The sequence below is a fragment of the Saccopteryx leptura genome, chromosome 5, assembly GCF_036850995.1.
Source record: "Saccopteryx leptura isolate mSacLep1 chromosome 5, mSacLep1_pri_phased_curated, whole genome shotgun sequence".
In the NCBI taxonomy this organism is placed as follows: domain Eukaryota; kingdom Metazoa; phylum Chordata; class Mammalia; order Chiroptera; family Emballonuridae; genus Saccopteryx; species Saccopteryx leptura.
In genome coordinates this window covers 176,959,038-176,985,902 of record NC_089507.1, presented here as the reverse complement: position 1 = coordinate 176,985,902, position 26,865 = coordinate 176,959,038, and the positions used below count along the sequence as shown (strand labels likewise).

Genomic DNA, 26,865 nt, shown 5'->3' with positions numbered 1-26,865 from the left:
TTATTAATTCCTATAACAACAACATGACTACTACTATGAACCTATTATTACTATTATTGATGAAAAAACTTAAATACTTAAATAGAGGGGTTAAGTAATATACTGAAGCTCACTTGTCTCATACCTGTCAGAGCCAGTGTCAAAACCAGGAAGAACATGCTTTTAATTTCTCTGTTCTAGTTTCATTCTTTTGTAGTTGGTCTGTCTTTCTTTCTGAATTTTTAAAAGATCTTTATCCTTGGTAGTGTAAGTTTTCATGAATCTATACTTAAGTATAGATTCTTTTAAACTTTACATTTATTTTTGGTTAGTACTTGACTGACTCTAGAGTTTGGAGACTTCTGTTCTTCAGTTCAAGGACTACCCTAATATATAATATAATAAGTATGTAAATAAAATATATATAAGTAAATAAAATGTGTATGTGTATATATATTTACCTCTGTTTTCTTTGTTCTCTCTGAACTCTGGATACTGATCCTCCTGGATTGATTTTACTTATTTTTTTGCTCTTTCTCTCCTCCCCTTTCTCAGCTCCTCCTCTTCCTCTTTTATAGCTTTATTGAGGTATAGTTGATCTACAACAAACTGCACATATTTAACATATACAATTTAATACATTTAATATGTTATTTGTGAAACCATCACCACAATCAAGATAATGAACATCACCCCTAAAACATTCCTTCTGCCTCTTTGTTATTCCACCCTACCCACCCCTACCTGTCTTTGGTCAACTTCTGATTTATTTCTGTCTCTATGGGTAAGTTCATTTTCTACAATTTTATATAAATGAAATTATACAATATCTATACTTTTTTAACCTGACTCCGTTTCATTCAGAAAAATTATTTTGAAATTCGTCCATGTTGTTACATGTATCAATAGTTTCTATTTTTGAATAATATTCTGTGTTGTACATATATCACATTTTGTTTATCCATTCACCAGACTGATGAACATTTGGATTCTTTTCCAGTTTTTGGTTATTAAAAAAAACTTCTATGAACAGTGATGTGCAAGTCTGTGTGTATATGTATGCTTTTATTTTTTTATTTTTTTATTTTTTTTTAATTCAGTGAGAGGTGGGGAGGCAGAGACAGACTGCCACATGTGCCCGGACTGGGATACACCCAGCAAGCCCACTAGTATGTGATGCTCTGCCCATCTGGGATGTTTCTCCCTTGCTTAGCAACCAAGCTCTTCTTAGCAGCTGAGGCAGAGGCCATGGAACTATCCTCAGCGCCTAGGGCCAACTTGCTCCAATTGAGCCATGGCTGCAAGAGGGGGAGAGAGAGAGAGGGAGGGAGGGAGGGAGGGAGGGAGGAAGGGAGGGAGGGAGAAAGAGGCGAGAAGCGAGAAGTGAGAGGGGTAAGGGTGGAAAAACATTTGGGCGTTTCTCCTGTGCACCCTGAGCAGGAATTGGACCCAGGACATCCACACGCTTGGCCTGCTGATGCTCTATCACTGAGCCAACCGGCCAGGGCCGCTTTCATTATTTTAGAGCAATGATTTTCAACTGGTGTGCTGCTAGAATTTTTAAAACGTAATACCTGACTCAAAGACACTGATCTCCTTTCCCTTAGATCAGCGGTTCTCAACCTGTGGGTCGCGACCCTGGCAGGGGTCAAACGACCAAAACACAGGGGTTGCCTAAAGCAATGAGAATACATTCCAAATCATAACTGTAGCAAAATTACAGTTATGAAGTAGCCACCAAAATTATTTTTTGGTTTGGAGTCACCACAACATGAGGAACTGTATTGCGGGGTCACGGCATTAGAATGGTTGAGAACCACTGCCTTAGATTGTCAGATAAAAAAGTGACAACAGCCAATATAAGAATAGCCATCCAGTATGAATGGATCAAAATTATATCTATTTTTAAATCAGATTGGCAAAATAGATAATCTTATTTGATGTGCCACAAAAAACAGTTTTAGTTTATGTGTACTATGAGATAACAAAGGTTGAAAATCACTGCTTTAGAGAGAATAGCTAAGAGTTAAAAGTTATATTGTATGGTAGGCGTGTGATTATTAAAAAGAGAAACTTGCCAGAATGTTTTCCAAAGTGCTTGTTATCTTTACATTTGCCACCAGCAGTGTAGAAGAGTTCTAGTTGCTTTGTTTCCTTGCCAACACTTCAGTGTGGTTAATCTTTAGTTTTAGCCATCCCAATGTAGTGTTGTTATGGTTTTAATTAGTATTTCTGTAGTGATAAATGATGTTGAGCATCTTTTTAGGCACTTACTTGCCTTCCACATATTTTTTTGAGTGAGCTGTCTATTCAGATCTTTTGCCCATTTTTAAGTTGGGTTGCTTTATTGAATTGTAGAGTTTCTTTGATATTGATATATCTTTTGGAAATATTTTTGTTTAATTTGTGGTTCGCCTTTTTACTTACTCGTGCAAAGAAGAGCAAAATATTTTTAATTTTAATGGTCTGATTTATTCTTTTTTTTTTTTATGTTCCTGCTTTTTGTGTTGTATTAAGAAATATTTGCCAAGCACGGGTCATGAAGATTTTCTTTTATGTTTTCTTAGAGCAGTTGTATAGTTTTAGTTCATCCTGTGGTTTTTGCTTTTAGTTTTTTAATATGGTGAATTACATAAATTTTAAAATGTTAAACCTACCTTGTATTACTTGGGTAGATTCCACTTGATATGGTGTATTATTTTTATGTGCTGTTGAATTCAATTTGGTGATGTTTTCTTGAGAATTTTTACATTTATGTTCAAAGAGGATATTTGTTTTGGGATTCTTGTTATATCTGTCTAGTTTTGGTATCAGAGTAATGTTGGCCTCAGATTGAGTTTTGAAGTGTATATACCATACCCTCTTTAAATTTCCAGAGTTTGTGTAGGACTGCTATTATTTCTTCTTAAATATTAGTAGAATTCACTAGTGAAGCCCCTGGACCTGAAGTTCTAGGGCAAGGTTTTTAGCTATAATTTTAGTAGATTTAGAGGTATTCAGATTATCTGTCTTTTTGAATGAGCTTTTTGTCTTTCACAGGTTTTGTCCATTTTATCAAAGTAGTCAAATTTGTTGACATAAAGTTGTTTATAGTATTTCTTGTATCCTTTTAATATTGATAGAAAATGTAGTGATGTCACCTGTCTCATCCCTGATACTAATTTTGTCTTTTCTCTTTTGTTTGTTATGTATAGTGTTTTCCATCATCAGTCTGGTTACACTGATCTCAAAAAAGTGGTTTTGGTTTTGTTGACTTCTCTGTTTTCTATCGCATTAGTTTCTGCTGTTTTTATAATTTATTTCTTATGCTCACTTTGAGTTTAGCTTGCGTTTCTCCTCTTTGTTTCGTAAACTGGAAGTCATTGCTTTGGTACATTGCTTCTCTGCAGTGTTGTACCTGTGACTGGTCCTTTCTTTCTTTCACTCCTTTTGGGTTATATACTTATGAGTGGAGTTGCTGAATGATATGGTGATTCTGTGTTTACTTTTTTGAGGAATTGCCAGACTTTTTCCAGTTTCTGCTTTGTAATTGGGGCAGTTAGAATATTTACATTTAATGTGATTACTGATATGGTTAGATTGAAATTTATCATCTTATGTTTGTTATATGACTGTCTCATCTGTCCTTTGTTTCCATTTCCAATTCTTCAACTTTTTACGGATTGTTTTTTGATGATCTCATTTTATTTATCTCTCTCCCTCTTTGGCTTTTTAAAAATGATAGGCACCGCTCTAACGGCAGGGAGTACTCTTTTAAGAGTACTTAAAAAGTATTCATTCAACCATCAGTTTCTTCAGTTTGTGTCCTTGGTTCATCCATCCATTCATTAGCTTTCTGATCTTGGGAAAATGACTTAAGCTCTCTCCAGCTCTCAAGAGCTGGAACTTTGTGATTTACACTGCGCTGCTCCCTGTTGTCTGTATATTCTGGTCATTTCTGTATGAAGGCTAAAGTAAAGCAGAGTGTCACCTTGTTTGACCTCAGCTAGGAGTGGTTGTGTGTTCTTGGACTGAGATTTTTTACAGCTTTGCTCATGTTTGCGAATGACCTTGAGAGAGCCACAATAATGGTTTTGGGGTTACAGAAAATTTTTTGTAAGTAGGTGAATATGCAGATTTAGAATTTGTGAATAATGAAAATCAGCTGTAAATGTACTAATAATAGGGTGGTTGTGTGGAATAAGTCAGTTAATACAAGTGAAGTGCTTCCTACAGTGCCTTGCACTGAAGTACCTGATATTTCAGAATTTTATTTGGTAGGTTAACTTTCAGTAGTTTATATATCCTGGTAAAAGTGGGGATATTTTTGTATCTATCTCTTGGTAATATTGCGTAGTGTAGAATTGTGCACTGTTTTCATGCAGTGAAATCCGTTTTCCTACCCTCCCTCTTTCTCTCTCCTATTTCACTGAACATTTTTTGTCTTCTTTTTTTTTTTTTTTTCCTTTCTGAAGTTGGAAACGGGGAGGCAGTCAGACAGACTCCTGCATGCGCCTGACCGGGATCCACCCAGCACGCCCACCAGGGGGCGATGCTCTGCCCATCTTGGGGCGTTGCTCTGTTGCAACCAGAGCCATTCTGGCACCTGAAGCAGAGGCCATGGAGCCATCCCCAGCGCCCGGGCCATCTTTTGCTCCAATGGAGCTTTGGCTGCGGGAGGGGAAGAGAGAGACAGAGAGGAAGGAGAGGGAGAGGGGTGGAGAAGCAGATGGGCGCTTCTCCTGTGTGCCCTGGCCGGAAATCGAACCCGGGACTCCTGCACGCCAGGCCGATGTTCTACTACTGAGCCAACCGGCCAGGGCTTCACTGAACATTTTTTAAATGATAGGTACTGCTGTAAGGGCAGTGAGGATATAATGAATTGGGGGGTGGGCCCTGACCTTGCATTTTATTTTCTTAAATATATTATTTTATGGAGCTGGCTGCTGTATATTTAAGGCATTTTTATTGAGATATGGTCTACATTTTATACAGTTCACCCATTTAAAGTTTATAATTCATTGTTTTTCCATATATTCACAGATGTATGCAACCACCACCACAGTCAATTTTTGAACATTTTCATCACCTCACAAAGAAACCTATACCCTTTTAGTTACCATTCCTTTATCTGCTGTCCCCAATTTATCCCTAAGCAACCACTAATTTACTTTCTGTCTCTGACATTCTTATCAGTGGAATCATACAGTATATGGTTTTGGGGGGGTTGGTTTCTTTCACTTGAAAACATTAGATTTTCAAGGTTATATCTATGTTGTAGCCTGTATCAGTACATTTTCTTTTTTTTTTTTTTTTTGACAGAGACAGAATCAGAGAGGGACAGATAGGGACAGAAAGGAAGAGATGAGAAGCATTGTTGTGGCATCTTAGTTGTTCAGTGATTGGTTGTTCATTGATTGCTTTCTCGTATGTGCATTGCTGGGGGGGGGGGGCTATAACAGCGACTGACCCCTTGCTCAAGCCAGTGATCTTGGGCTCAAGCCAGCAACCATGGGATCACGTTTATGATCCCACGCTCAAACCAGTGAGCCTGTGCTCAAGCCAGTTGAGCCTGCACTCAAACCAGTGAGCCTGCACTCAAGCCTGCAACCTTGGGGTTTGGAACCTGTGTCATCCACGTCCCAGTCTGACGCTCTATCCACTGCTCCACCGCTTGGTCAGGCAGTACTTCATTTTTTTAATGACCAAATAATATTTCATTGTATGGATATACCCCATTTTGTTTATCCATTTGTGTTTCCATGGACATTTGGGTTGTTTCCAACTTTTGACTATTATGAATATGCTGCTACAGTTAATGTATAAGTGTGTGGACATGTTTTCATTTTATTGGGTGTATACCTAGTAGTGGAATTGCTGAATAACATGGCAACTCTATGTTTAATTATTTGAGGAATTGCCAACTATTTTCCAAAGTGGCTTCAATATATTACATTTCCACCAGCTGTGTTTGAGGGTTCCAGTTTCTCCACATAAGTACTAACACTTGTTTTCTCCCTCCTCCCCCTTTTTATTTTTGGCCATCCTGGTGGGTGTGAAGTGTTTCATTATGGTTTTGACTTGCATTTCTTTTCTGGCTAATGATACTGAGCATCTTTTCATGTGCTTATTGTCCCTTTTTGTATCTTTGGAGATAACATTTTTTCAAATACTTGGCCTAATTTTAAATTGGGAGGTTTGTTTTTTTAATCAAATTGTAGGAGTTTTTGAGTATGTGTGTGTGTGTGTTCTGAATATGATTCCCTTGTTAGATACATGATGTGCAGGTGTATTTTCCCTGTTCTGGTTGTTTTTCTACTTTCTTGACAGTGGATGAATACAAGTTCATAATTTTGATGTTGAAGTTAATTTTTGTTGTTGTTGCTTGTGCTTTTGGTATCATAAATAAGAATCTGTTGTTAAATTTATGCCTGTGTTTTCTTCAAAGAGTTTAACAGTTTAAGCTTTTAAATTTAAGTGTATGATCCATTATGAATTAACTTTGTATATGGTGGGAGGTTAGGGGCCAACTTTATTCTTTTGTGTGTGCCTCTCCAGTGGTCACAGTATCATTTCTTGAAAACTGTTTTTTCCTCTTTGAATGATCTTTGTGCCCTTGTCAACAATCAGTTGACTATAGGTGTATGGGTTTATTTCTGGTATTTCAATTCTATTCCTTTGATCTATATGTTTATCCTTGTACCAGTACCGCACGGTTTTGACTACTGTTGCTTTGTAGTAAGTTTTGAAATTGGGAAGAATGAGTTTTCCTATTTAGACTTCTTTTTCAGGATTATTTTGTCAATTCTTTCTCCCTCGCAATTCCATATGAATTTTAGAATTAGCTTCCAAGTACGTATAGGTTTTTCATTTCTTTGATTAATTATTTTAATAATGAATTTATTTTTATTTTGGATAAATTGTGAATGAAATATTTGTAATTTTATTGGATTGTTTATTGCAAGAAATTAAATTGGTTTTGTATATTGATCTTGTATCTTGCAACCTTGCCAAACTCATATACATGTTTTTATAGTGGATTCCTTAGGATTTCCTACATACAAGAGCATGCCATGCAAAATAGAGATAGTTTTACTTTCTCCTTTCCAATATAGATGCCTTTTACTCTTTCTTTCTTTTTCTTCTTTTTCTTTTTTCCCCTAATTACCCTAATTAGAACTTTTACTACAGGTTAGAATAGAAATAGCAACACTGGACATCCTTCTCTTACTTCTGACCTTAAAGAGAAGCCATCCATTGTGTTGTCAATAAAAAATTATGTGAACTGTGGTTTTTTTGGTAGGGAAGATTTCCCTTCTATTTCTATCTTCTTCAGTATTTTTTTTTTCTTAAATCATGAAAGGGTGTTGGAATTTGTCCATTATGTTTTTACATCCATTGAGATGGCCATGTGATTTTTGTTTTTTATTCTATTAATTTGATATATTACATTAATTGATTTTTTTATGTTAAAACAACTTTTTATTCCTAGGATAAATCTCATTTGGTCATGGTATGTGATTCTTTTTATATATTGCTGAACTCAGTTTACTAGTAGTTCATTGAGGGCTTTTATATCCACGTTCTTAAGAGATATTAATCTATAGTTTTGTTGGCTTGTGATGCCTTTGGTTTTGGTATCAGGGTGGTATTGGCCTAATAATATGTCTTGTAAAGTGTTCCTCTTCTGTTGTTTTGTTTTGTGGTTTCGTTTTTTGGTAAGAATTGATATTCTTCCTTAAATGTTTAGTAGAATTTAGAGGTGAGACCTAGGCATGGGCTTTTCTTTGTATGTAGTTATTTGATAACTGATTTACCTCTTCACTTCTTATATTTTTATTTAAGTTATCTTTTGATTCTGTAGTTTGTATCTTTTCTAGTAATTGTCCATTTCATCAAATAAATACATAATGACGGTGGCCGAGGCCAGAGAGGTTCACACTGGATTCAGGCAAATGGAAGAGAAACTGCAGAGCTGGACTGCGGAGCTGGAAAGCTTTGGGCCATTCCCTTTTAATAGCGTCTCACAACAGCGGATAAGTAAACACGGAAAACCACTTCTCATAGCAGCAGGCAAATGAACAACAAAACAGTCCCTCACAGTGGTGGGCAAGTATTCGCCCCAAAACTGCCTTGAGTCAAAGGACTAGAAACATGGTCTGGTTTCTAGACCATACTCTGCCACATGGTCACACGCTAATCATGCAAAGTTAGGTGAGCAAGCCTAACACTGCTCTTTCCCTACAGTTTATTACTGTAGTATTTCTTTATAATCATTATTGTATCTGCAAGATTGACAGTAGTGTCCTCTTTTGTTTCTGATGGCTAGTAATTTGAATCCTTTCTTTTTTTTTTTTTTGTCAGACTGACCAGAAGTTTGTCAGTTTTTTCAAAGAACCAGCTTTTGGTTCACAGAATATTTTTTTCTTTTTTAATTTTTTTTTTGTTACCTGTTTTATTGATTTCTGCTGTAATGTTTTTTGTTTCCTTCCTTCTGCTTGCTTTGGATTTAGTTTGCTTTTACTTTTTTAGTGTCTTTTTTTTTTTTTTTTTTTGTATTTTTCTGAAGTTGGAAATGGGGAGGCAGTCAGACAGACTCCTGCATGCGCCCGACCGTGATCCACCTGGCACACCCAACAGGGGTGATGCTCTGCCCATCTCGGGTATCGCTCTGTTGCAACCAGAGCCATCCTCAGTGCCCGGGCCAACTTTGCTCCAATGGAGCCTTGGCTGCGGGAGGGGAAGAGAGAGACAGAGAGGAAGGAGAGGGGGAGGGGTGGAGAAGCAGATGGGCGCTTCTCCTGTGTGCCCTGGCCGGGAATCGAACCTGGGACTCCTGCACACCAGGCCGACGCTCTACCACTGAGCCAACCGGCCAGGGCCTACTTTTTTAGTGTCTTAAGGTAGAAGGTTGTGGGAACTATTCCAGTGGAACCTCAGGCATGAAGCGTGATTTTTCTAATGTTGTTAAACAAAAATATATGTACTTAGCTGTAAGTAACAGTAGTGGTTTCTGCTTCACATTTGAGGAGCCAGAAAGCTTTATAAAGTTGACTGGAACAGTAGGTTGGTGTATTTTTTTTTTTTTTTAATACAGACTGTATATTTGTACCTTCTTTATCTTGATTCCTTGTTTGTTTTTTTTGTTTGTTTTCATAAATAAATTTTCCAACTGCTTATTTGGAATACATACATCCCTCCTTTTTACATGAAATGGAGGAGTGTGCTTCCTGCTGGGCAGAACTACCTGACTGCCAGCCTTCTGGGTAGTCTGGGGAACTGCTAGTAGGTCAAGGTGCTTCATTGCCCTTTGTACTCAAGCAGCCATGTTCTCTGGGAACACCTATCTCAGGCTGCCTTGTTCATGTGGAGCTGGAGGGTCAGGGGAAGGACGTGTGGGATGATCTACCTGGCTGCTGCTGCTGCTGCTGCTGCTACTGCTGCTGAATGACCCTCCAGAGGCTGTCCCTCGAGCCCCTCTCTAGGCCTCCAGTTTCTGGCAGGTTGTGCTCTGTCTCATCTGATCTACTAGTTTTCCACAATTCAAGCCTCAGAGGGTTCTGGTTTTCTGGCACACTTAACGCAGTTGTGGGTATTTGTTTGCTTTAGTCTTGTGGTCTTGTGGTAGAAAAGGAAGGCTGCAGTGTGTGCTCACTTTATCATTTGGAAAACCCAGAAAATAATAAAAAAGTTATTTGAAATGAATTTGCTTTAGGGTTCATAGTGGTTTTCCTTTTAGCTGCCCTTTGATTGATTAATGATCTCTCCTTAATCCAGCCACATTGGTATTATTTTTGGCAGGGCTCTTCAGTGAGTTCTTTCATCTAGCATCAAAATCTTCTCTTAAAGAAAGAATTTCTAGATTTATATAATGTGTTAAATATATTTGTAGTACTTCTGAAAGGAAAATATGTTTACTTTTCTTATTGTGAATGCCTGGAGTGCTTATTTATTATTTTTTATTTTTTTGTGACAGAGGGACAGATAGGGACAGAAAGACAGGAAAGGAGAGAGATGAGAAGCATCAGTTCTTCATTGTGGCACTTTAGTTGTTCATTGATTGCTTTCTCATATGTGCCTTGACTTGGGGGGGTGCTATAGTAGACCGAGTAACCCCTTGCTCAAGCCAGTGAACCTTGCTCAAACCAGATGAGCCCTCACTCAAGCTGGTGACCTTGAGGTTTCGAACCTGGGTCCTCCTCATCCCAGTCAGTGCTCTATCCACTGCATCACCACCTGGTCAGGCTGGAGCTCTTATTTTAAATTAGAACCCACCTTGACCTCTCCTCCTGCTGTGCTTTCTACATAGTAGAAGTTTTTCTTCAGCAATACTCAATGTTCATTGAAGAGCTGTAATATGCCTCCTGCTGCACTAGGACAGAGTTGAGCAAGCCAGTGACTTCCTTTTGTAAAAGTTTTATGGGAATACAGCCATACTCATTCATGTCCCTGTTATTCATGGCTGCTTTTACAAAGGCACATATGAGTTATAACAGATCATATGACCAACAAGTCTAGAATACTTATTAACAGGCTTGCTGGGGAGCATAAAGAAAGTGGGTCTTGATTCTCTTGAGTGTGGTGTCTTGTCTGCTTGGTGTAGGAGAGAGGAGAATGTGGAGCTGGAGTGTAGAAGTGTAGAGGTTAGAGCAGGGGTCCCCAAACTTTTTACACAGGGGGCCAGTTCACTGTCCCTCAGATCGTTGGAGGGCCGGACTATAACAAAAACTATGAACAAATCTCTATGCACACTGCACATATCTTATTTTAAAGTAAAAAAACAAAACGGGAACAAATACAAGATTTAAAATAAAGAACAAGTAAATTTAAATCAACAAACTGACCAGTATTTCAATGGGAACTATGCTCCTCTCACTGACCACCAATGAAAGAGGTGCCCCTTCCAGAAGTGCGGCAGGGGCCGGATAAATGGCCTCAGGGGGCCGCATGCGGCCCGCGGGCCATAGTTTGGGGACCCCTGGGTTAGAGGGAGCAGTAGCAAGCCTCCTGCCTTCATAGAGTTCGTTTTTGTTTGGGGGTCATCAGGTTATCGTCAATAGACCCCTCAAAATTGACCTGCTTTCCTTACCACTTAACCATTCACTGCTTTTTATTACTCTAAATTTTATTTTTTGATTACACATTACATTCAATAATATTTTGTATTAGTTTCAGGTGTACAGCGTAGTGGTTAGTCATATACATACTTCCATTCACTTCTTTTGATCAAGCCCCTTTTCCTGATCCACAGAATGTTTGTGTAGGACACTGTCTGGTAGCCTTTTCCCCATTTTGCCTTGAAATCCCTTTTGATAGTAGCCTTTTCCCATTTTGTCTTTAAATCCCTTTTGATACCTAGTCCCCACTATAAATATAAATTGAAGCCCAGTCTCATTCCTGTCCCTCTCAGAGATACCACTGTCCTGACATTGGTGTTTATCCCTTCCTTTTCTCTGTGCTTTCATCGTGTGTATTCATCCCTGAACAATACCTCATGCTGTGTTGTCTGTTTTGTACTTTATGTGGTATACTATTTTTTTCTGCATCTTGCATTTTTGGCTCAGCAATATATCTGTGATTATCTTGCTCTATTTCTTTGAATCTCACTTGTTTCTGGCATTTCAGTATATGAACATACCCGAACAATACATTCAGTATTATACAAGGGGTCCTTGGGCTACAACACAGTTCCGTTCCTATGATAGTGACGCAACTTGAATTTTGATGTAAGTTGAAACACACCCTAGCCTAAATCACTTACCTATCCTAACACAGTTGTAAAATCATAATCTATAACGTAAAAACAGCTAAGCCAAAAATGGCATAGGTAAGCATACTGGGGGACGCCCAGCTCCCTCACTTATACACCATGTTACTGCATATTCTGCTGTGCGCAGCCGAACTAGTTCGCCCATGTAATCTGTAAGTACGACACTAATGGTGTAAGCTGAAACACTCACATCTCAATTTTTAAAAAATTTTTATGGGAGTGAGCATTGGAAACTTGAAATGTTGTATGTTGAGACTGTCGTAACCCGAGGACCCTCTGTATTCAGGCTCTTCTTTTGCTAATTAAGTTGACTTTTTCTTTTTTAACAGCTTTGTTAAGATATAATGTATATATTATGAAGTTCATTTAAATTATAAAATTCAAGCCTGACCTGGTGGATAAAGCATTGACCTGGAATGCTGCTGAGGTTGCTGGTTCGAAACCCTGGGCTTTCCTGGTCAAGGCACATATGGGAGTTGATGCTTCCTGTCCCTCCCCCTCTTCTCTTTCTTTCCTCTCCAAAATGAATAAATAAAAACTTAAAAATTATATAAAATTCAGTGGTTTTTAGTGTATGTGCAGAGTTGTACAACAATTACTATTATTTATTTTTAGAACATTTTATATCACTCCCAAAAGAAATGTTTTACCTTTATCTCCCTTCCCCTTCTCTCACCCTCAGACTGAAGCCAGTCTATTTCTGTTTCTAGATTTGTCTTCTACATCATACAGATGAGATCTTTTATGATTTTTTTTGACTAGCTTTTACGGAGCAGGATGTTTTTGAGGTCCATCAATGATGTAGTATATGCACAATGGCTTTCAGATAGTTGATTTTTTTTTTTTTTTTTTTTGCTATTGCAAATGATGCTTTATATCTATTGGGGAACTTACAGTTTTAAGTGACTTATGTTAGTAATGGTAAAAGCCTAATCTCATGTTCTTATCATTTTCTGAAACTCTATAAGAAAAAGACAAAGGTTATGTTTATTACAGAAATCTAACCGTGCCTTTAGGAGTAAGTAAGGCATAGTCCATACCTTTTGAAGAACTTACAGTGTAGTTGGATTAGAATGATAAATTATAAGACCATGGAAGAGCTACTAGTGAATAAACAATTCTGGGGAAGTGCAGGAGGAGATCCAGTTAGTTTTGGGGATGGTGTGTACAAAATATTATAAAGTTGAATGACATTTGATTTCAGTTCAGATCTTGGAAAATTAGTAAGATTTTAGGAAATGGGTGTTGACAGGGAAAAAGAAGGAGAAGCAGTGTGTACAGGCCTTGAGAAATGAAAGAGTATTTTCCAGGAACTCAGAAGAGGTTAAGTAGACCTGATCGATGGTATGGCAGGATGGGAGACGAGGAAGGCTCCAGGCTCATTGGCTTGCAACTGCTATGGGAATCAATTGGAAAAGTTAGGCAAGCTTACGACACAGCCACATTTATATTTTAGAAAGAAAACTGAGAGCACTGAGGGTGGGCTGGAGATTGAGTCTAGAGGTGGGGCAGCCCATGTGGATGCTGTTTTGATCTTTTAGGTGAGAGATGATACTCAGATGTTGGGAATGGTAGTGGGAATGAGAGAAGATGGAGAGGCATTTTTAGGTTAAATTGACAGGACTCATTGATAATGGATGGTTAAAGAAAATAATTCTAAGATGATTCCTGTTTTCTCACTTGGATAACTGAGTGAATTGAGAATTTGAAAGTATCTCCCAGGTAATTAAGATTAATTTGTTCCTTTGTATAATGCTGGTGGCCAAAGTCAGGCAGGTCCACATTGGATCCGGGCAGATGTTAGAGGAACTGTGGAGCCTGAACGCTTTGGGCCAGTCCCATTTATTAGAATCTCGCAATGGCAGACGAGCAAACAGGCAGGGGAAACCTGCTTCTCACGGCAGCAGACGAATGAACAGCAAAACTGCCCCTCTCAGTGTTGGGCAAACAATCCCCCAAAAACTGCTCTGAGGAAAGTACCGGTAGCCTTATGTAGGTGTAGGCTACACACATGTGGTTCTGCCACGTACTCACACACTAATCATGCAAAGTGCAAGCGAACAAACCGAACACAGCTGTTTTCCCAACACTCCACCCCTTTAGAGTTGCTCGCCTCACATTCTACAATACAGGTGTCTTCCATGATGGTCCCTGTGCGAGGAATGAGGTATATTACATAAACAGTACAAACTGCAGCAACAGCATTACAAAGGCACGAGCTATACCAAGAATGACAATTACAAAGGTGACTTTCACAGTATCTCCCTGAGCACTATATCCAGGGACTTAACTGGAGGCCCACCTCTAGCCCCTTACCCCACGGTAGGTGGGAGAGCCTGTACACTCTAGGGCTATGTCCATTGAAGAAAAGTGTCCTTTGTGCATCTCTGCAACTGGATGGGAGCAGCTTCCTGGTGCAGGAGGGCTTCCACAGGTGCTGCGGCCCCCCATCAGGGTCTCCGACCTATAGGACTATGCAGAAATGGCATGTCTTTCCAGCAAGGGAGCTGGGGTCCCCTCTTGTAGTTACTGTTTCAAGAGTCCATTATATCACTCTGATCAGTCCATGATAGCGCAGCTATTTGAACAAATCACTGAAGGTGAAGGTCCATTACAGGCAACTAGCCACACAGCTCAATGATAATAGACCTCCGCACCTTTCCATAAGCACTCTGTCCATTGCCTTAGGACCTCAGATGCCCAAGCTCACAGGACCTGGCAGGGCCAAATACATTCAAGACCTGTGCCGCCTTGACAGTTCTCTTAGCTGCTGCAAAAGCACCTTCTGCCTGCTAAGGCCAACACCTGCTGCACCTTAGAAGGAGATTAATGGATTGCCAGTTCCACATGGGCTCTCCAGCTCCCTGCTCATCCCTGTTAGACGGGTCCCTTGACCTTCCTCCTATTCAAACTTGGACAACGAGTCTTGGGGCTCTTCCTCTCCCTCAGCTGCCTCCAACGTGTAATTTTGCAACCGTGCAAATTGAGTACTAACTTTTCTTGGCAGCTGCTGGGGCTGCCTGCTTTCCTTGCCTTTTTAGCGGCTGGAAACTCTGTTCTGGCTTAAGCTGCCACCAAAGCTCTAACAGAACTTGATCAGACCTGCCATCCTTTCTCTGTCTGCCCCAGCCACAAGCAAGTCTACCCATATCTGTGTTCAGGTAACCCTGACAGGTCCATTTCTCTTGTTAATCGGGGTAAGGGCAGTATGGGCAGAAGCCCACACAGCCTTATGGTTCCACATTGCCTCCCTCTTCCCAAAATCTGCCACCATCTGTGTAACAGTGTTGATGGGCTCCCCCACATAGGGGCTCAGGATAGCCACTAGTGACCCATAAATGGCTGAAAGGATGCTACCGAGAATAAGGTCCCTCATCCCTGCTATAAATATTTCCTCATCTGGTCCACGAGACCTCAGGTTGAAAGCAGCATTTCTCATACCTAGTTGCCATAGGACTTGCTGAAGCTCAGTATACGACTGCCACTGACTCACTGACCCTGTCAAGTCTCCAGCATTCTGCTAGACCATGATGTAATACTGGTGGCCAAGGCCAAGCAGGTTCACACTGGATTTCGTTAAATGGTAGAAGAACTGCGGAGCCGGAAAGCATTGGGCCAGTTCCGTTTAATTGAGTCTCACAACAGTGGACGAGCAAACAGGCAGGGGAAAAGCACTTCTCACGGCAGCAGGTGAATGAACAGCAAAATGGCCCCTCATAATGGTGGGCAAGTGATTAAAAATTGCCCTGACGGAAAGTATGTATAGCCTTATGTAGGCTACACACACATGGCTTTGCCATGTGCTCACACACTACTCATGCAAAGTGCAAGCAACAAAGTTATTTTCCCAACACTTTGGAAGCTATCGCTTTCTATAGATGAAATATCTGCTTCAGTTTGCTCTAAGGAGTAAAATAACTTCTTATAATCCAATTCAGAAATGAAATAGGTTTATAATATGTGGCTTAAGTGTCTGTCGCCTATAGCTTATTGGTTGCTTGCGTAACTGTACTAGCCAATGGGGTGAAGTTGCCATGGCTGAACGCCAATTGAGCGGGTCAGGGGGAAGGTGAACATTTGTTTGCATTGGCAATCATCTGCTTTTGAAACAATTTAAGGCTGAATGCAAATTGAGCGTGTCAGGGGGTAGGTGAACATTTGTTTGCATTGGCAATCATCTGTTTTACATAAAAACTACGTCTTAATGTAATTTCTTTTAAGAATGCCTCCTAGAAAATACAGCACTGAAGAGGAGAGAAAAGGAGCTAAAGCTGCACAAAAACGGCTTTCTTGACAAAAAGAAACCACTGAGCAGAGAAAGACAAGGCTTGCTTCAGTCGCAGAGCAAATGCGTCTTTCTTGGCAAAATGAGACTGATGAGCGTAGAGAAACAAGGCTTGCCTCAGATGCAAGACAAAAAAGCCTGTCTCGACAAAATGAGTCCCTTGAACAAAGGCAGGAGAGAAGTGCAAAAAAACGACAGAGTAATGCTAACCGAAACGCAAAAAGGATTAAAACAGTTTCAAACGGAGAAACTTTAATTTTTGAGCATTCCTCTGGTGACATGAATATTAAATGTGAACACTGTCAGTCCTTAAACTTCAAGTTAGAAACTAATCGATTTGACCGTGGCAAGAAAGGATTTTCTCAATGTTGCAAGTATGGAAGCATTGTAGTTCCACTAATTGAGAATTATCCACCACTCTTGAATAAATTATTGACTAATCAGCATCCAAATAGTTGGCATTTTTTTACCTGAGCCTGCATTTGGACACGGTCAACTTTATGTTGCCTGTTCAAGAGTTCGTGAAAGAACGGACATAAAATTAAAAATAATTGATGGTCCTCTGCAAAGCGAGCTTAAAAATGATGGAAAGATCTACACAAGAAATGTTGTGTACAAAGAGATCTTTGACATGTGAATTAACATTTTATTATTTAAATCACCTTTATTTATTGAGCTAGCGGTGGCTCTTAAGAAATGTACCGCCAGTGGTTTCCTTCATTGCACTCTACTTTAAGCAATTAAGCAAGTAGAAGGGGGAAACCCCATGGGGCAGTAAGCAAAGGGGCGTCCTCTCCGCCTGCCCTGGGTAATTCAGTTTGAATTAGCAGACACCTTTGCACAAATCATTTTAATTACAATTTATAATATCTAGAACAGCGGTCATTTCTTATGACTGCTGGGCTTTCTAGTAGATTTATATTGAGCCTAGAATATGTTAATTTAGACTCGAACAAACCACTATTATCACTTCCTCATAGGCAAAAGAATGCAATGGTGTAAAGATTCCTGTTGATGCCAGTAAACCTAACCCAAATGATGTGGAGTTTGATAACCTGTATTTGGATATGAATGGAATCATCCATCCTTGTACTCATCCTGAAGACAAGTACGTAACCCATTTTTGTCAGGGATATCACAAGTTACCGAGCAGTATACAGTATATAGTACAAAAGGGGTCCTCGGGTTACGACATTGTTCCATTCCTACAATAGTGATGTAACCCAAATTTTGGTGTAAGTCGAAACACACTCTAGCGTAAGTCATTTACCTGTCCTAACACAGTTGTAAAATCATAATCTAGAACATAAAAACACAGTTAAGCCACAGAAAAAAATACTATGTATTCTTCTGGTGTGCGCATCCAAACTAGTTCAGCCACGTAGTTCATAAGTACAGCGCTGAGGGTGTAAGCCAAAACACTCACGTCTCAATTTTTTAAAGTTTTTATAGGAGTGTCATAAACTCGAAACAGTGTATGTTGAGACTGTCCTAACTTGAGGACCCTTTGTATATTGTTACATTGTTTGCTTGTTATTACAGACCAGCACCAAAAAACGAAGATGAAATGATGGTTGCAATTTTTGAGTACATCGACAGACTTTTCAACATTGTAAGACCAAGACGACTTCTCTACATGGCAATAGATGGCGTGGTGAGTACTAAATAAATAATTTAAGAGTACTTCATTTTTTGTTTTTGCTGTGTTTCCAGTGTCTACAATGAAAGTCAGCTAAGTATTAAGTTCTTTGGATTCATAGGATGTTTGTCTATTTGACTGAGCTCAGCTTTTAGTTAGGTTTTTGGTCCAAATTTGAGTTCTCAGGGTCCATTATCTGTTATGAATGGATTGTTAGACGTATTACATAACCTTTTGCAGCTTAGTGTATTAGTGTATTATTTTTATAAGAACAACTGATTTAAAATAATGTAAGATTTGGTTGTGAATATTTTGAATAGTATTATTTGAATATGAAATCCATGTTTTCAGGCACCACGTGCTAAAATGAATCAACAGCGTTCTAGGAGGTTCCGAGCATCAAAAGAAGGAATGGAAGCAGCAGTAGAGAAGCAGCGAGTCAGGGAAGAAATACTGGCGAAAGGTAAAGAATATGCCTCTTGAAGTTGGACCTTCTATAATATGTATGGAGAAGGGGTGGGGTGGCAGCTTTTTCTTATGAATAGGCATAGTTAATTTATTTAGGATCCCAGAATATCCAAGGAAAACTTATGTTTATTGTTGAAGAATAGTAGTTCATGGAACCCTTCACTCCCATTAGTAAGCTTATTCATCTCCACACCCTGTAGTCAAAGGAAAGCTTGGAAATTAAAAGGGAATTCTGGTAGGGAGAGTAACACCTTGGCGACACCTTTCAGGGAGTGTGCGGCTCTTCCACTAACTTATACATCTGTTGAGTGCTTTTTTTATGGAGGCTATTAGAAAGCTTACAAAGCTACATTTCTGTGAACATCTTCCTCAGATCAGTCTTCATGGCTTGCTTATTGCTTTCCCTACGAACTCAGAGGTCTGAGGAGGCCTGGGTGATGTGATCCATACATACAAACTTTCACCAAGTCATACACCTTGTCAGCATAAGTTGATGTAGCAGATGCTGAAGCAGTGAGATAGCCAGGGTTTTCCCATTTGGGGAAATGGACTGCAGTCATCTTTGCAGTTCCCCAACGCCTTGCCTTGAAGTTCCTGATAGGTATATAGGCTGGAGTTGACTAAGTTTCAGAAGGAGGAAGGTCAGGGTCTTGATGCCCACTGGGAATGGTTTTCTCCCAAGATGCCTCTGTGAGATGGTGCGTGATTATAGCAGGATGATTTGTTTGGTGTTTTGATATATAAGGCAGAATGATAGGCCAGGAAAGCCATAATTTAATGGTAGGAAATACTGCACTTAGCAGTAGAAACAAAAGATACTATAATGTAGTCAGCTCAGGCTTGTGATTATGATTAATTTTTATGTTGTTTTAATTTGCTGAAAGTAAGTATGTAGTTATTTAGCTGCAACTTGTAATTAATACTCTAAAACTTGTTTGCATTTATAACAGATTGTCTTTGATTTTGAAGATGTCTTTCTTGAAGATGTTATGAACTATATTTGTGTCTTGAGATGAACTAATCAGTGATATAGAGGAAAAATAGGATTTTTATAGCTGTCTTGTTGACAGTTTTATTTCTTATCATATAAAGCTGTGATAAAATCAGCATTTTAATTTTGTTTTACTATTTTTCTTCCAAAAGGGAGAATATTATTCCTCCGGTGACAGTACTTCTCTTTCTTTTGTATTTGAACTTTTTGTTATTGTTGTTCTGTCTTAATATTGAGTAATTAACCTCGCTTTTTATGGGGAGAACAAAACATTACCTCTTTTCCTTTAGGTGGCTTTCTTCCTCCAGAAGAAGTAAAAGAAAGATTTGATAGCAACTGTATTACACCAGTAAGTAATCTCACACTTTGCTAGGTATTGCTAACTCTTAAGTGATAGGTTAATTTATTTTCTTCTATCATTTTAGGGAACCGAGTTCATGGACAATCTTGCTAAATGTCTTCGCTATTATATAGCTGATCGTTTAAATAATGATCCTGGGTGGAAAAATTTGACAGTAAGTTTCACATTTTGGCACTTCAAAAAGATTAGGATGATCATTTGAGACTGTACTTTGGTATGATTGATATTATTTGTCCTTTTCTTCCCATAAAATGCTAGTTGACTGTCAGAGGAAAGAGAAGTTTCCAGGGTTATTGGAACTGGGATGCCTTCCGTGGTCCAGTTTTACAGTTTTAGATAGCTGAATTTTCTCTCAATGTCAATTTTGTCCTCTTATTATCACTATGAAGTCATCAAATGGCACTTATGATTTTAAGATTGTATGTGTATGTATATATGAAAGTAATTTTTAAATGAAAATTTCTTGTTAGAATTGAATTACAGCAAGATTAAAGTTGTGACTCTGCCTTTAAAGAATGGCTGTGTTCTCTTAAGTATTTAAGTAAAATTTCAATGAGCTTTTATATGTAATTTTAGGTTTATAAGCTAGCTTTTCCTTATTAATTAGATACTGCAAATTGTATTTCATGGATATCTTTTATTTATTACCCCCTGGGCTTATTATGGTTTGATGCTATCTATATTTTTGGGTAGTCGTGAGAGTAGTAGAAACTTACGAACTGGTCAGATTTTCTCATGACTAAGTTTGACTCAAACATTTAATTTTTGCTATTCCATGTAGTAAGATAATCAACAAAATAGTTAACCCAAATTTTATTAAGAAAAATTTTCAGTTAGTAATACTATCTTATTAGAGCTGTTTCAATTAATTAATTAATTAAAAAAAATTTTAAGTGAGAAGGAAAGAGGCAGAGACAGACTCCCACATGTTCCCTGACCAGGATCAACCCTGCAAGCATCCTAATGGGCGATGCTCTGCCCATCTGGTGCATTGCTCCTTGCTCCATTGCTTGGCCACGGAGCTGTATTAGTGCCTGAGGCGAAGCCATGGAGGAGCCATCCTCAGCACCCAGGACCAACTTGATCCAATGGAGACATGGCTGCAGGAGCAGATAAGAGAGAGATAGAGAGAAGGAAGAGGGAAAGGGAGGAGAAGCAGATGGTTACTTCTTCTGTGTGCCCTGAAAATTGAACCTGAGCTATCTGCATGCCAGGCTGCCACTCTAGCACTGAGCCAACCTGCCAGGGCCTCAATTTATTTTTAAGATATTAAATTCTGTTGATTTTTTTTTTGTGTGTGTGTGTGTGCTAGAAAATTGTGGATGAGCTGAAAGTGTTAAAAACTTTATTTTATAGGTTATTTTATCTGATGCTAGTGCTCCTGGTGAAGGAGAACATAAAATCATGGATTACATTAGAAGACAAAGAGGTAAAACTTACTTGTAAATATTCAATTGTATGTTGTATTAGAAAGAAAGATAAGCCATTATATAGAAAATATTGTGGTATAAAATATATTTATATAACTATGCATTTTGCCCTTTTTAGCTCAGCCTAATCATGACCCAAACACACATCATTGCTTATGTGGAGCAGATGGTAAGTTTCTTTTTGGGGATTTGGTTCTTGATGGGTTGCCTGGAAGTCTAAAGTGCCTTGCTTATTTTATGTTTGAGAGGGAACTAGTATTGAATTGTTTAATTTGCTTATGTTTAATTATTTTTTACATTAAAAACTTTAATACTGTTGCACATACCTTTAAAATGGAAGCTCTCCCAAGTGTCCTGCGTGGTTGTCTCGATTCTAGGCCCATGTATTAGGAGGGCATTTTGTTGCCTGAGGACTGCTAGGAAGTGTTGGGCTTTATGGCTTTGCCGCGTTTGTGTGCTCCTTTGGACTTTCCTTTGTGTTGATGTCTTATTTTGGTAAGGTCCTTTGCCTTTCTTTATGATAAGAATCTTCTCAAAGTGCTCACTGTTAAGTATTTTGTCATTGTTGATAGCTGATCTCATCATGCTCGGTCTTGCTACACACGAACCCAACTTTACCATTATTAGAGAAGAATTCAAGCCAAACAAACCCAAGCCATGTGGTCTTTGTAATCAGTTTGGACATGAAGTTAAGGACTGTGAAGGCTTGCCAAGAGAAAAGAAGGGAAAGGTAAGAATTTGAGGAGGTAATTGCCTCATTAAAATTTTTATTTAGGCCCTGACCGGTTGGCTCAGTGGTAGAGCGTCAGCCTGGCATGCAGGAGTCCCGGTTTGATTCCTGGCCGGGGAACACAGGAGAGGTGCCCATCTGCTTCTCCACCCCTCCCCCTCTCCTTCCTCTCTGTCTCTCTCTTCCCCTCCCGCAGCCAAGGCTCCATGGGAGCTAAGTTGGCCCGGGCACTGAGGATGGCTCTATGGCCTCTGCCTCAGGCGCTAGAACAGCTCTGGTTGCAACAGAGCAACACCCCAGATGGGCAGAGCATCGCCCCCTGGTGGGCATGCTGGGAGGATCCCGGTCGGGCGCATGCGGGAGTCTGTCTGACTGCCTCCCCGTTTCCAACTTCAGAAAAATACAAAAAAAAAAAAAAAAAAATTTATTTTATTTTTTTTATTGTGATAAAATATACACATATTTTTATTTAAACAAAATATAGAATGTTAATCATTTTAAGTGTATAATTTGATGGAAAAACGTATGTTCAGGTTGCCTCGTTTTTAAAATGGAGAGAATTAAAATGGTTCATTAGATTTTTTTTTACCTACATCCCTTAAAGAGATGTATCTTTTAAAGCTTTTTATTTAAAAAAATTTATTTTTACCTTTCAGTTATAGTTGACGTTCAATATTATTTTGTATTAGGTAGTTATATAATTTATAAACTGATCCCCCAGATTCATTCTGATTACCCAGCTGGCGCCATACATAATTATTACAGTGTTACTGACTATATACTCTATGCTGTACTTCCTATCTGCTGACTGTTTTATAACTACCAATTTGTATTTCTTCACCTCTTTCACTTAGCCTGCCAATCCCTTGCCCATCTGGCAATCCTCAGTTTGTTCTCTGTGTCTATGAGTGTTTCTGTTTTGTTTGTTTATTTCTTCAGATTTCATATATAAGTGAAATCATATAGACATACTATAAGTCTGTCTGACTTACTGCATTTGGTGTAATACCCTCTTTGTCCATCTACGTTGTTGCAAATAGTAAGATTTTATTCTTTTTTTTATGCCTGAGTATTGTATGTATGTAGCACTTCTTTTTTATCCATTTGTTTATGGATGAGCACTAGGGTTGCTTCCATATCTTAGCTATTTATTGTAAATAACACTTCAGTGAACATAGGGGTGCATATACTCTTTCAAATTAGTGTTTTGGATTTCTTCAGTAGTTATCCAGAAATTGAGTTGCTGGGTCATAAGGCATTTCTACTTTTTATTTTTTGAGGAACCTCCATACTGTTTCCCATAATGGTTGCACCAATTTGCAATCCCACAAACTGCATGAGGGTTCTCTTTTCTCCATATCCTCGCCAACACTTGTTTGTTGATTTATTGATGATAGCCATTTTGACAGTTGCAAGGTATTGTCTCAATGTGATTTTAATTTGCATTTCTCTGATGATGAATGAGTTGAGCATTTTTTAAAAATTTTATTTAGAAAATTAACAGGGTAACATTGATCAATAAGAGCACATAGGTTTCAGGTAGAGCGTCTTTTCATATGTCTATTGGTTATCTATATATCCTCTTTGGAGAAGTGTCTGTTCAGGTCCTCTACTCAGTTTTTAATTGTATTGTATTTTGGTGTTGAGTTGCCTGAGTTCTTTATAAATTTTGGAGAGTAAACCCCTTATGAAATGTATCATTAGTAGATATCTTCCCCCATAAAGTAGGTTGCCTTTTTGTTTTGTTGATGGTTTTATTTCCTTTACAAAAATGTTACAGTTTGATATAGTCCCACTTTTTCTTTTGCTTCCTTTTCCAGAAGAGATATATCAGAAAAAATATTACTTAAAGCACTGCCAAGAGAGTTCACGGCCTATTTTTTCTCCAAGGGTTTTTATGGTTTTAGATCTAACATTTCAGTGTTTACTCCATTTTGAGAGTTTTTTCTTTTTGTGTGTGTATGTGACAGAGACAGAGAGAGGGACAGATAGGGACAGACAGGAAGGGAGAGAGGTAAGCCTCAATTCTTTGTTGTTGCACCTCAGTCGTTCATTGATTGCTTTCTCATATGTGGCTTGACTGGGAGGCTATAGCAGAGTGAGTGACTTCTTGCTCAAGCCACCACCTTGGGCTTCAAGCCAGAGACCATGCGGTCATGTCTATGATCACATGCTCAAGCCAGCAATTCTGTGCTCAAGCTGGTGAGCGCACACTCAAGCCTGATAAGCCCACACTCAAACTGGCAACCTTGGGGTTTGAACTTGGGTCCTTGGTGTCCCAGTCCAATGCTCTATTCACTGCATTACTGCCTGGTCAGGCAGAGTTTATTCTTATGCATGGTGTAAGAGGGTGCTCTAGTTCATCCGTCCCTTCCTTCCACTCCCTCCCCCTTCTTTCCTTCCTTCCATTTAATTTTATCAACACCATTTATTGAATAGACTGTCTTTACCCCACTGTATGTTTTTGCCTCCTTTGTCATATCTAGTTGACTGTATAGGCATGGGTTTATTTCTGGCCTCTCTACTCTGTTCCATTGATCTATATGTCTTTTTATGCCAGTACAATGTTTTGATTACTATAGCCTTATAGTATATTTTAATAGCTAGTAGCATGATTTCTCTCCCACTTTGTTCTTCTTTCTCAAGATCACTGTGGCTATTTGTGGTGTTTTGTGGTTCCATATAAATTTTAAGATTATTTGTTCTATTTCTATGAAAAATGCTGTTGGTATTTTGATACAGATTATATTGACTCTATATAGAGTTCTTTGAGTAGTATGGACATTTTAACAATGTTGATTCTTTCTGACCATGAGCATGGTATGTTTCTATTTATTTGTATGTACTTCAATCTCTTTCTTCAGTATCTTATTTTCTTAGTATAGATCTTTTACTTCCTTGATTAAGTTTGTTCTTAGGTTTTATATATATTTTTTAATACAAATGTAGATGGGATTGTTGTCTTAATTTCTGTTTCTGATAGTTCATTATTGGTATATAAAAATGCAATTAATTTCTCAATACTAATTTTGTATTCTACTTTACTGAATTTATCAGTTTTAGTAATTTCTTTGGTGTAATCTTTAAGGTTCTTTATATTTGGCATGTCATCTGCAGATAATGACAGTTTAACTTCTTTCCAATTTGGATGCCGTTTATCTATCTATCTATCTATCTATCTATCTATCTATCTATCTTGTCTAATTGCTGTGGCTAGGACTTCTAATACCAATGTTGAATAAAAGTGGTGAAAGTGGACATCCTGATCTTATGGAAAATTGTTTTAATGTTTTTCTGTTGAGTATGATGTTGGCTGTGAGTTTGTCATATTTGGTCTTTATTATGTTGATGAATGTTTTTGCTATTCTCACTTTGCTGAGAGTTTTTGTCTTAAACTGATGCTGGATATTATCACATGTTTTTGTGCATCTATATATATGATCAGATGTTTTTAAAGTTTTTAAGTAAACAAGCATTCTGAAAGCATGCACACACTCTTTTTCTGTTTGTACTTTCTCTAGCATATCTACCTGAGACTTAGAGTTTATAGGTAATAATGCCTGTTGCACATGATTTATTTGTAGGAGTTGTTTCGATAGTCTTCTGAAAAGGAACTGCAAATCAACTTTTAAATATATTAAAGTTAATACTGAACATATTGTATTAACTTTCAAGTTAATTCTTGTTTCTATATATTTTGAGTTACTTGATTATATTAAGTCCCCTTTAAAGGGGTTTCTATCTGTTTCAAGATTGTGGAACCTTTCTAAAAGACATGCTGAGTGAAAAAAAGCAGGTAAGAAATAATACTATATATTCACAGAGAAGTATCTGGAAGAATTTACATCAAAATGTTGATATTGGTTGGGTGTAGGCCCTCGGATTTGGCCTGTGAGTTAAGAATGATTTTTACATATTTAATGGATTGTAAAAACAAAATAAAACACAAAATAATATGTAGCAGAGACTGTATGTGACCCCCACCCCCAGGCTAAAATATTTACTGTCTTCTTTTCAAAAACACTTGCTACTCCCTGGTGTAAGGGTGACTGGGATTATGGATAATTTTTTATTTTAAAATGTTTTGGTGACTTCTTTTTTATTATAAAAATTATGGTGTTAAAATGGTCTTGCTTTAGAAAAAGGTGTACTTGTTCTGTTGAAAAACTTACAGGGTTTACAGTGGACTTGTTCCATCTTGATTCCCTTTCTTGTAGCACGATGAACTTGCAGATAGTCTTCCTTGCGCAGAGGGAGAGTTTATCTTCCTTCGTCTTAATGTTCTTCGTGAGGTATGTAACCATAATCATTGGAATTGGCACTCTAAAACCAGGGTGCTTTTTAACAACTTTAATGGCAGCATTCATTTTTGGTTGTAGTATTTGGAAAGAGAGCTCACCATGGCCAGCCTACCATTCACATTTGATGTTGAGAGGAGCATTGATGACTGGGTCTTCATGTGCTTCTTTGTGGGAAATGACTTTCTTCCTCACCTGCCATCGTTGGAGATTAGGTATGTGTGTTTCTGTGGGGTTCAGACTACGGCTGTAGCCTCCTCACCTGTACAGTGCATGCTGGTCCTAATGCGTACTGTTTGTTTCCTGGTGGCAGGGAAGGTGCAATTGACCGATTGGTTAACATATACAAAAATGTGGTACACAAAACTGGGGTAAGTTCTTTCTTGAATAATTTCAAAACAGAAGTATTTGCTTTGATAAGAAGGTCATTTTACATGTATTTTATCACTTACAGGGTTACCTTACAGAAAGTGGTTATGTCAATCTGCAAAGAGTACAGATGATCATGTTAGCAGTTGGTGAAGTTGAAGATAGCATTTTTAAAAAGAGAAAGGATGATGAGGTAAAGTGTTTCTATTGCAGTAGCTAATTGTTCCTGTCTTTAATAGGTTATGATGATCCTTTGATTGTACTTTTAACCTCTTTGAGTGTGTTGATATATCATCATAGTGTACCAAACGTCAGTGTAATCACGAATGGTTAGTGCTTTCATTATTTTATAAAAGTTGTGATGCTTGCTTTGTGGAACTATATATTGTACACTGTGTGAGTCAAATTATAATTTTTTTCTCCCTTCATAATATTAAGATATAAATCCAAACACCTGTCTAATCAATAGAATATGAAATGAGGGTTCCTAGGCTGCAAGAATGCTGGGATTGAGCTAGTAGCTACCATCTTTTTAGGAAATCTGTGTGCTGTGGAAGACAGGTTAA

The 26,865-nt window shown here is 38.3% G+C and overlaps 1 protein-coding gene across 1 annotated transcript in view; it reads left to right on the top strand.

Moving 5' to 3' along the window:
• XRN2 (5'-3' exoribonuclease 2) overlaps window positions 1-26,865 on the top strand; it is an 82,286-nt gene that overhangs the window by 2,485 nt on the left and 52,936 nt on the right. Inside the window, exons 2-13 of the mRNA XM_066386975.1 lie at window positions 16,994-17,121; window positions 17,556-17,667; window positions 18,004-18,115; window positions 19,402-19,460; window positions 19,537-19,626; window positions 20,829-20,901; window positions 21,021-21,071; window positions 21,475-21,632; window positions 25,850-25,924; window positions 26,012-26,145; window positions 26,244-26,301; window positions 26,385-26,492. Of these exons, the coding sequence (XP_066243072.1) occupies window positions 16,994-17,121; window positions 17,556-17,667; window positions 18,004-18,115; window positions 19,402-19,460; window positions 19,537-19,626; window positions 20,829-20,901; window positions 21,021-21,071; window positions 21,475-21,632; window positions 25,850-25,924; window positions 26,012-26,145; window positions 26,244-26,301; window positions 26,385-26,492 (1,158 nt within the window). The remainder of the gene's footprint in view (window positions 1-16,993; window positions 17,122-17,555; window positions 17,668-18,003; window positions 18,116-19,401; window positions 19,461-19,536; window positions 19,627-20,828; window positions 20,902-21,020; window positions 21,072-21,474; window positions 21,633-25,849; window positions 25,925-26,011; window positions 26,146-26,243; window positions 26,302-26,384; window positions 26,493-26,865) is intronic.